The following is a 14,400-nucleotide window of genomic DNA, read 5'->3' as shown; positions in this document are numbered from 1 at the left end:
GCATTTACACCTGCTGCTGGCACCAGCCCCGCTAGCACCCGCTGCTGGCTCCCGGTGCCGACCCCGATTGCTCGGTGCCATCAGCAGGTGCGAGCAGTGTCTGCTGGCCCTGATTGCCCCTCAGGGCTTCTCCACCTCCCCCTGCTCCTTAGGGGCGATCGGGGCCATCAGCCACCTCTCACACCCACTGCTGGTGCCGGAGCCACTGCTTGCACCCACTGATGGTGCCGGCCCCGCTCGCACCTGTGCTGGCACCGGCCCCAATCGCTCTGCACCATCAGCGTGTGGGAGCAGCAGCGGCGGGAGCAGGGCTGCCAGCAGACAGGGGACCGGGGGCTGCAGCAGGAGGGGCCAGGGAAGAGGCACAGAGGATGGGCCGAGACCCACCCCTATGCCCACCACAGCCTCGTGACCCACAGGTCCTTTCAAGGTGCACGAATTCATTCACTGGGCCCCTAGTTTATAAATAAGAGTATAAAACTATAGCAATTTGGAATTACCAACCTTCTCAAATAATAATAATTTGAGGCCCTAGCTGGTTTGGCTGAGTGGATAGAGCATTGGCCTGGGGACTGAGAGGTCCCAGGTTCGATTCCAGTCAAGGGCACATGCCCGGGTTGCAGGCTCGATCTCCAGTGGGGGGCATGCAGGAGGCAGCCGATCAGTGATTCTCTATCATCATTGATGATTCTCTCTCTCCCTCTTCCTTCCTCTCTGAAATCAATAAATATATATATATATATATATACAAAATAATAATAATAATTTGAGGATTACATATTGTGGAGAGGTTTTTATTTTTCCTTTGCATAAGTGGTGGAGGGAGCATTGCAAAGTGTCTGTTACAATGCAAAAGTAATTCGATCATGTAGATTCCCTTCTACATCAAATCAGTAAGGATAGCTGATAACCAGGAAATAAGGGAAACTTAACATCAATTGCAATAAAACAGAATCTAAACATAATTCTCATTTCCATATAGTTTAACTTTCATCAGTGTCTGCCTATTGCCTACAATGAATTTACCTGAGCTAAATTAGGGATTGAATTTTGACCAGTCTGGGCCTGCATATTTGCAGATTCTCTCTCTGTCACAGAATCTGTTACACTTCCATCCTGTTGAGATTCAATTGTTTCCATGGTCATTTGTCTGAAAAGACAATAAAAAGGAAGAAACATTAAGGTCTTATCGGAAACATTTCTCTATTTTTACCTATCTTTCTGATACTCATTTTTGTCATCCAAATGTACTAGTTTATTTTTTCAAGAAATAAGTTTAGTGGCAGAGTCCCAACTCTCCAAACTTACGGTTTCTCCTCTGCTCAGTGAATATGAACTGCAAAATGTTTTATGAAAATTAGTTTACTAAAAATGTTTTGAATCTTATAGTAAAGTTTCTTTGATAATTATTTTAAGCCTTATAGTATAAATGAGTGATAAAAACAGTGTTTTTATTTTACATAAAGTCTATGATTCTCAAGGCCAAATATATCTGCTTTATAATTTGATGTAGTATGAAAGAATTTTGCCACTGTCCAAACTGAATGCATTATAATCCTATATAATAAAAGGCTAATATGCAAATAGACTGAACAGCGGAACAAGCGGAACACCTGAAGAACCGGTCGCTATGACGTGCGCTGACCACCAGGGGGTGTGTGCGGAACATGGCAGGCATCGATAGCAGTGGGATGGTGGAGCAGGTGAGCGGGAGCGCCAGACCAAGGCAGGGCACCAGTCGCTGTCATTGGGGTGAGCCTCTGGTACTTACTGAAAATTCTTTGCTCCCACGAGTGCTGCAGTCCCACCTGGCGCTCGCACCTGCTGCCAGCGCCAGCCACGGCCCTACTCGCACCCGCAGCCAGTGCCAGAGCCGCTGCTCACACCCACTGCTGGTGCCCAGCGCCAGCCCCAATTGCTCCATACCGTCAGCGGGTGCGAGTGGGGCCGGTGCCATCAGTGCGTGTGGGCAGCGGGCGCAGGGCTGCCAGCAGACAGAAGGTCGGGGGCCGTGATGAGAGCGGCCAGGCGGGGGCGTGGAGGATGGGCTGAGACCTGCCCCTGTGCCCACCACAGCCTCGCAGCCCGCAGTTCCTTTCCAGGTGCACAAATTCAAGCACTGGGCCCCTAGTCCTATATAATAAAAGGGTAATATGCAAACTGACCCTAAAGGTGGAACAACCGGGAACAACCAGTCGCTATGACATGCACAGACCACCAGGGGGCAGACGCTCAACACAGGAGCTGCCCCCTGGTGGTCAGTGCGCTTCCACAGGGGGAGTGCCACTCAGGCAGAAGCCGGCTCATGGCTGGCCATCACAGTGGCGGGGGCAGGAGCCTCTCCCACCTCCGAGGCAGCGCTAAGGATGTCCAACTGGGAGCGGGCCTAATCCATCAGTTGGACATCCCCCAAGGGCTCCCGGACTGCAAGAGGGCACAGGCTGGGCTGAGGGGACCCCCCCCACACACACAGTGCACAATTTTTCATGCACGGGGCCTCTAGTATAATAATAAAAGGCTAATATACAAATTGTACCCATGGGCGGGAGTTCGACCAACCAAGAGTTAGACATGCGCTGACCACCAGGGGGCGGCACAGAAATGGCAGGCGTAGGCGACGCAGCGCTGGCAGCGGGTGGCAATGGATGTGCTGCTGGCCCGATAGGCTCTGATGAGAGTGGGACTGTGGGGGATGGTGGAACAGGTGAGCGGGCGGTGCCAGGCCAAGGCGGGTGTGAGCAGGGGCCCTGATCACCCTGCCAGTCGCCCCAAAGCCCCAAAGATGGCAACCGGTGGCAGCGGCGAGGGGCGGGGCCAGCAAGCAGGCAGCGCCAAGCCAAGGCAGGTGTAAGCAGGGGTCCCAATTGTCCCGCTGGTTTCCCCAAAGATGGCAACCGGTAGCGGTGGCAGGGGGCGGGGCCAGCAAGCAGGTGGCGCCAGGCCAAAGCATGTGCGAGCAGGGGTCCCAATTGCCCCGCTGGTCGCCCCACAGATCAGCCCTGATTACCAGCCAGGCCTAGGGGCCCAACTAGTGCACAAATTTCATGCACCGGGCCTCTAGTTATAATACAAAGATGTATCTAGCTTTGTCAGCACTAAGTAGTTTCTGATAAACAAGCCTCTCAAATTAAATCAGTCAGAATTGACCACCTGTCCTGCATTTCCCCAGTTACTTAAAGAAGAGAATCTAATTTTTTTCCGGGAAAAACTATTGTATTATTGTTTTCAATTTAAGTTAATGATTTCTACATGGAATCTTTCCAGATAGAAGGTAAACCTTACCAGAATAAATTTTACCCTACTAAAAAGTTAAAATGCAAACAAAATAAACAAACTCCAATTTTTTATTTCCTTTTTTAAAAAATATACATCTCTTTTTAAAATATATTTTTTTATTGATTTCAGAGAGGAAGGGAGAGGGAGAGAGAGATAGAAACATCATTGATAAGAGAGAATCACTGATCAGCTGCCTCCTGCACATCCCCTACTAGGGATCGAGCTCGAAATCCGGGCATGTGCCCTTGACAAGAATCAAACCCCAGACCCTTCAGTCCACAGGCCGACTCTCTATTCACTGAGCAAAACCGGCTACGGCTATTTGTACATCTTTTTAATTGTCAGTAATATAATATGCTTGTTTTCCATCTTAGAAGTCAAAATATGTATCCAAAAAGTATGCAGACCACTTACAACTTTGAATAAAATGTCCAGATCTTTTTGCCAGATTTAATTAGTTGCCAGATCCTACAGATCCTTCAGTTACAGTCTCTCACTTAATACCTTCTTTTGCATTTCAACAGCCACTACTTACCTGAATCCAAGCCTTCCTTTCTCAAACTTGTGGGCTATAGTCTATCCAGCGGTCGCCAACCGGTGGTCCGTGAGGTCCAAAAGGTTGGTGACCACTGGAGTAGCATTTTCCAAAAGTATTTGACCTTTTCCACAAAGCATGTCCTAGCAGTATTTTGGAAACAACTTGAGAAATGCTGTCTTATGCTATTTCTTACACCTTTATTAAAAGTTCTAAGGTTCTGTCAAGAATTTGAGTCTAAACTTAAACATTACATTACTGAAAGGCCTTCCTGAGTAAACTCTACTCATTTTAGGAACATTCATTTAGCACCATCTACATGACAAGCCTGAAAATACAAAAGTGGGTTAGTTACAACCCATGTCCTGAAGGGATTCATTGACTAGTTCAGTGATCGGCAAACTCATTAGTCAACAGAGTGGCAAACCGCGGCTCACGAGCCGCATATGGCTCGTGAGCCGCAGTTTGCCGACCACTGGACTAGCTGATCCTTGGTTTTCCAAGTATAGTCCTTGTGTTACAGGATTCCAGGGCAGGGGGGATAGGAAAACGGAGACAGAAAAGTTAAAACAGGCCAAACAGTGTGGGCAATCTGCAGCCAGCTTATAACTAACAAGCCATTATCTTCCCAGCCAAGAACACAGAGTAAATGGTTTTTAAAAACCTCCTTAATGAGAGAATGCAGAAAGGGGGGGAAAGGAAAAGGAAAAAAGGGCAGTTTTTCTCCCTAAGCAGAGAAGCCAACAGTCTCAAGATCTGGCAAGATAAAGTTGCCAGGTGTTTCTCATGATTACTAGGAAGACCTCAACAAAGTAAAAAAAAAGGAGGAAGACATTGAGAATTAATTTCTACCAAAATGGTCAGTAAAGGAATTTTGAGACCTACAGGCAAGAGGGTATATTAACACCTCAGACCCCCACCCAATTTGCTCTTCAGATTACCTGAGAACCCGTCTGAGCTTCATAAGCCATATGTATAGGTTTGCTTGCTTTGCTTTTTCAATAAAGATGCATGCTTTAATTGCTTTAATAAACTGGCTTTTCACAACACAGTCAAGGTCTCTCATATAAATTTATTTATATGAGAAGACAAGGATGGAGGTTGGGGGCAGCCCCCTCCCACTGACACAGGGGCTGTCCTGTCCGGTAACACTTCTCTGGTGTCAGTGAGAGGTGCCTATAACAATTGGACAACCTAGATCAGAACTAACCACCATACTTGTTAAAAATAATAATAGTAATGCAGATTCCCAGGCTCAACCCCAAATCTACTGAAACAAACTTTGAGGATCGAGTTTTTTATATTAAAAAGATTCCAATGTACATTAAAATTTGAGAAAAACTTAGTTTATTGGTAAATTCTATCACAAACTGGCAGTCAGACATCCCCTGAGGGCACAGGCCCAGCTGAGAGACACCACCTCCCCTGCACCCTGCATGAATTTCGTGCACTGGGCCTCTAGTTTACAATAACTATCCTGAGTCATCAAGAAAAGTTTAACTATACTTGGTATAGTTTAAGCAAAGAGGAGTACACATAATAGAATACAGGATGATTCCCATTAAAAATGCATAAAAGGTAAACCTAATCAGGACCCATTTTTAGAGATATAATAAAAGACTTTATAAGTTAGTAATATTTTAAAATGTTTTCACATGAAAGTGTTATCTGATGCAATCACCTTAATTGTTCCCTTTTTCTACTAGGTCCTACCCAGAATTCAATCCTTTGCCCTTCTCCTTTTTTCAATCTACACATTCGGTATGGTGGTTAACTCCCAAATCCCTTTTATGCACAACCCCTCCTATTGGGCATCTACACCTAGGGTTTTCAGACACCTTTTCTTCCTTTTATTCTTTCGTTCAGTCAAGACCATCACTGTCCATTAAGCTCCAAAGCTAGAATCATGTGTCTATATGTGAGTCAATACCACAAAAATACTCCCACTGTTAAATATCAGCTAAATCAGGATGCCACAAGGCCCTGAGCCTCCTAGTGAAAAAAGCAGGAATTGAAGATTAGTTCATTCTTCTTGCTACACTTTGTATCATTAACTATCACCTCCTATCCCAACACTACACCAGCAATTGAGTTGGCTGCTCCTCACAATTGCTACTGTCCACTCTAAGGACCATATATCACAGACCATGGGCCTCCCCCAAAAGCCAGGACTAAACTGTGATGCCTGCAGCCATACCAGAATTACATCCATTAACACCTTACATTCCTATTTTCCCAGACTATGTGAAAGATAAATTCCCCTCCCATTATTTTATCTTCACTCTCATAGCTAGTGTTTCCTTTCCCCACATAATACAATTGCTCACTTCTATTTTCCTTCTAAGCCTTTGTAATGTGCTACCTGAAACTCCCAAAGCCTCCACAGCCCTCTAAAGAGCAGCTCATCTTCCCACACCTTATTAAGATCAGAATGTTGAGTTGGCATCCTCTTTGATCCCCACTACTATTTCCCAGCTGTTCCTCCTCTGCTTCTTCATAAAATCCCTTGTTCCCTCAAGGCTCACAGTAAGTAGGTGTACCATCCTATAACTAGAGACTTTGGCACCTGCCTCAAGAGCCTTCCACTCCACCAGTCTGTGTTTTGTTCAACACAAAGGGAAGAACCCATCCCTCTCACCCTAATGCCTCAGTTCAATGACTTTCTCACTCCACTTCAAATATCTACTTGAGTGGCTGGCCATACACTGAACCTTGTCTGTGTTCAAAACTGCTCCATCTCTGAAAAAATTATTTCTGACATCCTATTCACCCATCTTACACCCTCCCTCGATAACTCCTACCACTCCTGTTACTCAACCACACTGAGATCTCCAGACCACTTTCTCCCTTTCCCACAGCCTACCCCTATCTTCACATCCCACCCTATTCAGTTTAGAATCCATGGTTTCTCATTTTAACTACTATTTCCCAATATCTTTTGTAGAGAGCACCTGGGAAAGGCCCCTGAGCTGATTGTCATCTGAATACAGCAGTGCTGGGCAGAGCCATGCTCTGGAAACATACCTTGCCAGAGGCAGGTTTGTTGTCAGCCTGACTTTCAGCTCAGGCGCTGGGGGTGGGTTTCATTATCTAAATCCAGCCAAGTACCAGGAACAAACATGATTTTCCAGGCCCACCCAGAAGTGATGATTACAAAGAAGCCACAAGAATGCACATAATCTCCTTAGCTTGGGCTTTAGTAAAACTTCCTGGTATTTTGCAGTATAAAATAAACGCGCTGTATGCGCTCTGGGTCACTGTCTATCCATCAGAGGACAACTGTCCCATCCGGCCCCAGCTTTTTCCTTCTATCTCTGTGTCTGTCTCTTTCATTTTCTCAATCCCCAGCTGCCCCTACTCAGGAACCAGACCACTCTCTAACCATGCTGGATGCGGAAAAGAGAGAAATATTTATAATCCTTTTGTTGTATGTGTTTAGTAAATGCCAACTCAGACAAAATCAATTCTCTCTTCCATGCCTGCACCAGTATTAAAGTTATTAAATTCATGGTTTTCAAATGGGCAGTAATTTTATTCTTTTCCTAGCAAACTTACTCTCCCATTCTTTACAACTAATACAAGTTTCCTCTCTCAAATCAATGAGCTCACCTACTATGTAAAACCTTGCTGTAAATAAGTACACATAACACTAACGTCTATAAATTAGCCTCAGCTAGTCCAGACAGAATTTATTTATAAATATAAGATAAAGATCCATTATACTCCTGCATTGATCACTATACATTTTATGGTAAAATTGAAGAAACATAGAATGCTTCCCCCAAAATATCACTTTCCGTAATAATCAAATATTAAACATAGTGTACTAAAAATTAATAGAATAATATATCACTTAATTATGCAATATTTTAATCTTAAACAATAATTCTTATTAGAGAGAAAAGACCAATTAGTAACTATAAATTACAGAATATCTAAAAATAAAAACATATAAGATGAAACAATAATAAACTAAAACAAACAAAAAAGTCCATTATAAACTAAAAGCAAACAAAATACTGGCAAATATTCCACAATTCTAAAGAACAGATAAGGATTTGCTCAAGTGGGTATATTTACACTTATGATTAACAGTAGTAGCAATATATTCTTTTCTTATAAAGGTTAAATATTTCACATGAAGTCTTCCTTTTTATTATTTAGCAAACCATTTTCTTTTGATAGAAAAGTGAACCTTATCTCAATATGTTCTGAATATACTGGAATTCAGTTTAATGAAATATTTACATAACTATTGTTTTAAACAAATAGGATTCATCCATTAGCACATTTTTCAAAGACATCTCAGATTAACTACTTTTTTGGGGGGAGGGGGTGTAGAACTGTATTTGTTTGCTTATTCTGTTATTTTCTAGGACATTAATAGAACATCTACATCATACTGCAATTACTCCCCCAAAAACCAAAGTACAACAGAATTGTACTGTTCATACAGTACAACATAAACAATAGGTAGACAACCAGTAACAAACTTTCAAGAAATAAATACAAAGGAATATATTCATAAAACTACATTTACAATTATAGAAATGCCAAGTTAATTATGACCAAAGTTATTTAGGCATACATATGTATCAAGAACACACAAGCCATGTAAGTAGGAGACAAAATGAGAAGAAAAAGAAAAAGCATTTTAAAGAAATGCTATCATAGGTACCTAGGAAAGTGTTCTTAAAAGAGAAGATAGGAACAAAGAAAGGAAAAAGGAAACAGGCCAAAAATATCTGAATGAAAATAAGTCAAAGGCAGTTTCCTAGTTATAATTAAAATGTTCAATTAACTAATAAACTTCTTTAAAATCTTAGTTGTATCTAACGTTGCAAAGACAAATTACACTGCAGAGCCCTACCCTGGTAAAAATTTTTTTCACCTCTTCTTAAAACAGAACACAGCTGGAAAAGAAAAATTACTGTTTCTAGCCCCGGCCAGTTTTCTCAGTGGTTAGACCAAAGGGTTGTGGGTTTAATTTCAGGGCAAGGGCACATACCTCTGTTGCCAGTTCATGCCAGTAAGGGCACCTACAGGAGGCACGTGCCCTTACGCACCCCCCTCTCCCCCCATCTACTTCCCTTCTCTCTAAAAATCAATGGAGAGCCCTAGCCAGTTTGGCTCACTGGATAGAGCGTCAGCCTGCAGACTGAAGGGTCCCAGGTTCGATTCCAGTCAAGGGCATGTACCTTGGTTGCGGGCACATCCCCAGTAGGGGTTGTGCAGAAAGCAGCTGATCAATGTTTCTCTCTCATTGATGTTTCTAACTCTCTATCCCTCTCCCTTCCTCTCTGTAAAAATCAATAAAATATATTTTTAAAAAAATAAAATAAAATAAAAATCAATGGAGAAAATATCCTTGGGTAAGGATTAAAAAGTAATAATAATGCGCTAACTGGTCTGGCTCAGTGGATAGAGCATCGGCCTGCGGACTGAAAGGTCCCAGGTTCGATTCTTGTCAAGGGCATGTACCCTGGTTGTGGGCACATCCCCAGTAGGGGGTGTGCAGGAGGCAGCTGATCGATGTTTCTCTCTCATCGATATTTCTAACTCTCTATCCTTCTCCCTTCCTCTCCATAAAAAATCAGTAAAAATGTATTTTTATAAAAAAGTAATAATAAGTAAAATTGTCTCTATTCTCTATTTCTAAATGGTTTTACAAAAAAGTAATAGAAAATGTATTTTCTTTTTAAAGCTAGATCCAACTGATGAACCAAAATTTCTCTGAAAGTAACCAAAATAAAAGTTAAAAAATTCTATTTGGGTTTCTGTAAAATATTGGTAGAGACTTGAGCAAGGAGGGAGGAAAAGGAAAACTCTGTCCACATGCTTATAGATGGTCTCCTTCCTAACTGGAAAGGCCAGCATTTAGAATAAGCTAAATATGCATGTCCACTTACTCCCTACAGAATCCAATAGAGTACACAGTTGAAGATGAATTCCTTAATTGAATGGCTGAATAATATGGGTGCATATGATTATATCTTACTAGTAGCCCTGCGCACCAATCCATGTGCCAATAGCTCGCTGCCGCCCTCCAGTAGCTCTCCACCCGCTGCCCCACCATCCTGTAGCTCCCCCCACACCCAATCCCCCCTCATAGCTTGCTGCCCTAACCCCTCCTGTAGCTTTCCGCTGCCTGCTTGCAGCCAGTAACTTGCTGCCACCCTCCTGTAGCTCTCCGCCTGCTGCCCCACCCTCCTGTAGATCCCTTCGCACCCCCCTCCCCCCGCCATACCTTGCTGCCCTGCCCCCTCCTGTAGCTCTCCACCGCCCACTTGTAGCTCGCTGCCCCACCCTACTGCTGATCCGTGATCCGGTCATTACGCTTCACAACATAACGACCATTTGCATATTACTTCTTTATTATATAGGATTATAATACATATACACATACACTTATGTATGTGTACTTATCTACATTAACTTATCCATTTTAACTTTAAACTAAGTAGTATTTTCAAAACAAAAAAACAAACGTATGTATACCCACCTACCTTAAATTTGTCTTAATATACTTTTTCCTGCCACATTTGCTCATTATTAAGACATTTGTAATCAATGCTTTGCTCCTTCTTGGTTTTCTTCTTTATTTATCCTGCAGTGAAATTATAATGTTGAATTGGGAGATCATAACATTTTATTTTTTAAAAATTAAAACCTCTCAAAACTACACCAGAAAAATACCCTAATTTCTGTAAAATTGGGGGAAAAAAGCATAGAAAGCTGAAAACAATTCCATATTTTTTCAACTTTAATTCTATTCAATTTTAGGATGTTCCTAGGAAAAGATTTCAAAATCCTTAAATCATGTGCTATTTCTCAGATTCTTTTCTACTGAAGAGAAAGCAGTGCTGTCCAATTACTTGATATATACTATGCACTATGCATAGGTATCAGCTCTATTTTTATTTATTTTTTACTTTTTTAATCCTCACCAGAGGATATATTTTCCAATAATCTTTAAAGAAAGAGTGGAAAGGAGGGAGAAGGGGGAGAGATGGAATCCAACCTGAGATCCTTCAGTCCCTGGGCCAACGCTCTAACCACTGAGAAAACCTGGCCAGGGCTATGTTTAAATGGTAATAATCACTTAATAAACTGAATAAATCATTTTCCTTTTTTTCCCTTTATTGATTTTTAGAAAGAGAGAGAGGAAGGATGTGAGAGAGGGAGAGACAGAGGGAGGGAGGGTGGGTGAGAGAGGGATAGAGAGAAAGAGAGAGAAACATCCATTTGTTGTTCCACTTATTTATGCATTCATTGGTTCTTTCTTGTATGTGTCCTAACCAGGAATCGAACCTACAATCTTGGTGTATTGGGACGACACTCTAACCAAATGAGCTATACAGCCAGGACAAATCATTTTCTTAAATTTCACTCCACTGCAACAAATTTGTCAACCATTTTACATTTACCTTAAATCTGAAACTGGGTTTTGGCAAAGAATTTTAATTCCAAACAAAATATTAAAGTTTATTTAAAATCTCCTTCGAGAGGAAATAAGATAGCGGCATAGGTAAATGCTTATACTTGCCGCCTTTACAACCACATCAAAATTACAATTAAAATACAGGAAAACCATCATGCAGAACTGTTTGAAAGATGGCTGAATGGAAGTCCTACAACTAGAGAAGAAACACATTGAGACTGGTAGGAGGGGTGGAAGCGCAGAATGGACTGGTCCAATACTCATATGTGCTATTTTTTTAATCGGGTTATCTCTGCTACAGATGCTGCCTGTGAGAAGCAAAGGGTCCCAGTTGCACACCAGACCAAGGTTCCAGAGCTGGGAAGAGAAGTCCCCAAAACTATAGGCAGTAAAAACCAGTGGGGATTGTTGCTGAGTGACAAGGAGGCTGCTGGAATCCTTGGTGTTCCTCTAAAAGAGCCTGTGCTCAAACTTACACAATCCGGCTTCTTCTGACCTCCAGCACCAGGAAACCCAGAAACATACAGGGAGGAACTGGATTGTCTGGCATTGGGGCAGGAACTTGCGGACAGCTTTCTCCCAGACAGGGGGCATTGTTCCTGTGCTTTGACCTCCCCTGTTGCAGGGCTGACTGGCAGGCATATCTGAGGCTCCATCAGCCTGGAGCACATTGTTTGCTCCACCTTGGGGATTCCCTGAGACCCTGCCCCATCCAATTTGCAGCCCCACCCAAGCTGTTTGCAGCAGCTTTTCCATATGAATGGCCCGTCCTGGCCCAGGCTTCAGACTTTGCTGAAATCTCTCAACAAGTTACAGCATGCCCCAAATCCATCAGTAAAAGGCCCAAGACCCAGCTAGCACCAGCCTGCTTTGCTTCACCAGGGATTCCAGCAGCCTCCTTGTCATTCACCTGGGTACCTCCAAGCTCAATACAAATAGCAAACTGCAGGTCCCTCTGTAGTTCCTGCTGTGTGGCCCCAGGCAGTGGCTAACTTTGCATCTCCCTGGAGGCCCCAGAGCCAATGCACTTGGTGGACAGCTTCAGACCATAGCAGAGTACAACTCTACACATCCATAAGCAACATATTCAAGGGGCAGACTCAGTGAGCACCAAAACCCCACTGAAGCAAGTCCTGCTCCATAGGGGTGTTCCCTGCAGAGCAGCTCTCCCGCTGTAGTCACAGCTATTCCAAACAGCCATTGGCCTGAAGGTCAACTCCTCCCAGTGACATCAACAGCAATCAAGGCTCAACTACACAACTATGCACACAGACCACACCGGGGTGCATCTAGAGTGCCCGGCTCGGGTGACTGGGGAGGCTGAGCCACTGGGCCCTACAGGCCACTCTACCAACTCCAGGAGACATAGCAGCTCTACCTAATACATAGAAACAAACACAGGGAAGCAGTCAAAATGCAAAGACAAAGAAACATGTCACAAATTAAAGAAATGGAAGCAAGCAAACTACTGGATACAGAGTTCAAAACAATGATTATAAGGTTACCCAAGGATCTTAATGAGACTTTCAAGGATCTTAGAGAGAATGTCAAAGACATGAAAAAGGACCAGTCAGAAATTAAGTATACAATAACTGAAATAAAGAATAGTTTACACAGTTTCAATAGTAGAGTAGAGGATTCCTAGAATCAAATCAACAATTTGGAATATGAGGAAGCAAAAAACACCTAAATCAGAAGAGTAAAAAGAAAAAAGAATACAAAAATATGAAGATAGTGTAAGGAGCCTCCGTGACAACTTCAAGCGTACCAACATTTGCATTATGGGGTTGCCAGAAGAAGAAGAGAGAGAGCAAGATATTGAAAATCTATATGAAGAAATAATGACAGAAAACTTCCCCAACCTGGTGAAAGAAGTAGACTTACAAGTCCAAGAAGCACAGAGAGTCCCAAACAAGAGGAACCCAAAGAAGCCCACACCAAGATACATCATAATTAAAATGCCACGGATTAAAGACAAAGAGAGAATCTTAAAAGCACCAAGAGAAAAAGCAGTTAGTTACCTACAAGGGAGCACCCATATGACTGTCAGCTGATTTCTCAACAGAAACTTTGCAGGCCATAAATATTCAGTGATGAATAGTAAGGACCTACAACCAAGTTTATTCTACCCAGCAAAGCTCTCACTTAGAATTGAGGGTCAGATAAAGAGTGTCACAAATAAGAAAAAGCTAAAGGAGTTCATCACTACCAAACCAGTATTATATGAAATGTTGAAGGTTATTCTTTAAGAAGAGGAGGAGGAGGAGGAAGGAAGAGAAGGAGGAAGAGAAAAAAATATCAACAATAAAATGGCAACAAATACATATCTATCAATAATTGAGTCTAAAAATCAAAATAAACAAACAAGAAAGCTAATGAAAAAAATAAACTGGTGAATAAAATAGAATCAGAGGCATAGAAGCATGGAACACACTGACAAATCTCAGAGGGAAGGAAGTGGGGGGGAGGGCAGGAAGAGATTAACCAAAGCTTACTGGACACAGACAGTAGGGTGCTGAAGGCCAGGGGTGGGGCAGGAACTGGTTGGAGGGGGGACAATGGTGGGGAAAAAAGAAGACATCTGTAAAACTCTCAACAATAGAATTTTTTTTTCGATCTTTATTGTTGAAAGTATTACATATGTCCCCTTCCCCCTGCCCCCCATTAATCTCCTCCAGCCCATCCACAATATTTTTTTTAATATATTTTATTGGTTTTCCACAGAGAGGAAGGGAGAGGGACAGAGAGCCAGAAACATTGATGAGAGAGAAACATCAATCAGCTGCCTCCTGCACACCCCCCACCGGGGATGCGCCCGCAACCAAGGTACATGCCCTTGACCGGAATCGAACCCGGGACCCCTGAGTCCGCAGGCCGATGCTCTATCCACTGAGCCAAACCGGCCAGGGCCACAATATTTTTAATAAAAAAAATTAAAATCTCCTTCAACCTATTAAAAAAGCTGTTTTAGACACTCTAGCAATTAAACCCATTTTTTACTAATATATATTTTTTAAATATATCTTTATTGATTTCAGAGAGGAAGGGAGAGGGAAAGAGAGATAGAAACATCAATGATGAGAGAAAATCACTGATTGGCTGCCTCCTGCACGTCCCCTAATGGGGTCAAGCCCACAACCCAGGCATG

The 14,400-nt window shown here is 42.8% G+C and overlaps 1 protein-coding gene across 10 annotated transcripts in view; it reads right to left on the bottom strand.

Annotated features, from left to right (window-relative positions):
- The window catches only part of CREM (cAMP responsive element modulator), a 96,913-nt gene that overhangs the window by 74,570 nt on the left and 7,943 nt on the right, over positions 1-14,400 (bottom strand). For 4 of the 10 annotated variants that reach the window (XM_080665194.1, XM_080665198.1, XM_080665183.1 and 1 more), the window contains exon 2: positions 1,027-1,150. The exons of 5 other annotated variants lie outside the window; for them this stretch is intronic. In XM_080665194.1, coding sequence (XP_080521320.1) covers positions 1,027-1,146 — 120 coding nt within the window. In that variant the 5' untranslated portion in view covers positions 1,147-1,150. Of the gene's footprint in view, positions 1-1,026; positions 1,151-10,317; positions 10,419-14,400 lie in introns of all 10 variants that reach the window. One more of the 10 variants, XM_080665196.1, reaches the window with a different exon arrangement.

The sequence above is a fragment of the Plecotus auritus genome, assembly GCF_963455305.1.
Source record: "Plecotus auritus genome assembly, chromosome: 1".
In the NCBI taxonomy this organism is placed as follows: Eukaryota; Metazoa; Chordata; class Mammalia; order Chiroptera; family Vespertilionidae; genus Plecotus; species Plecotus auritus.
This window is presented reverse-complemented; position numbering and strand designations above follow the sequence as displayed.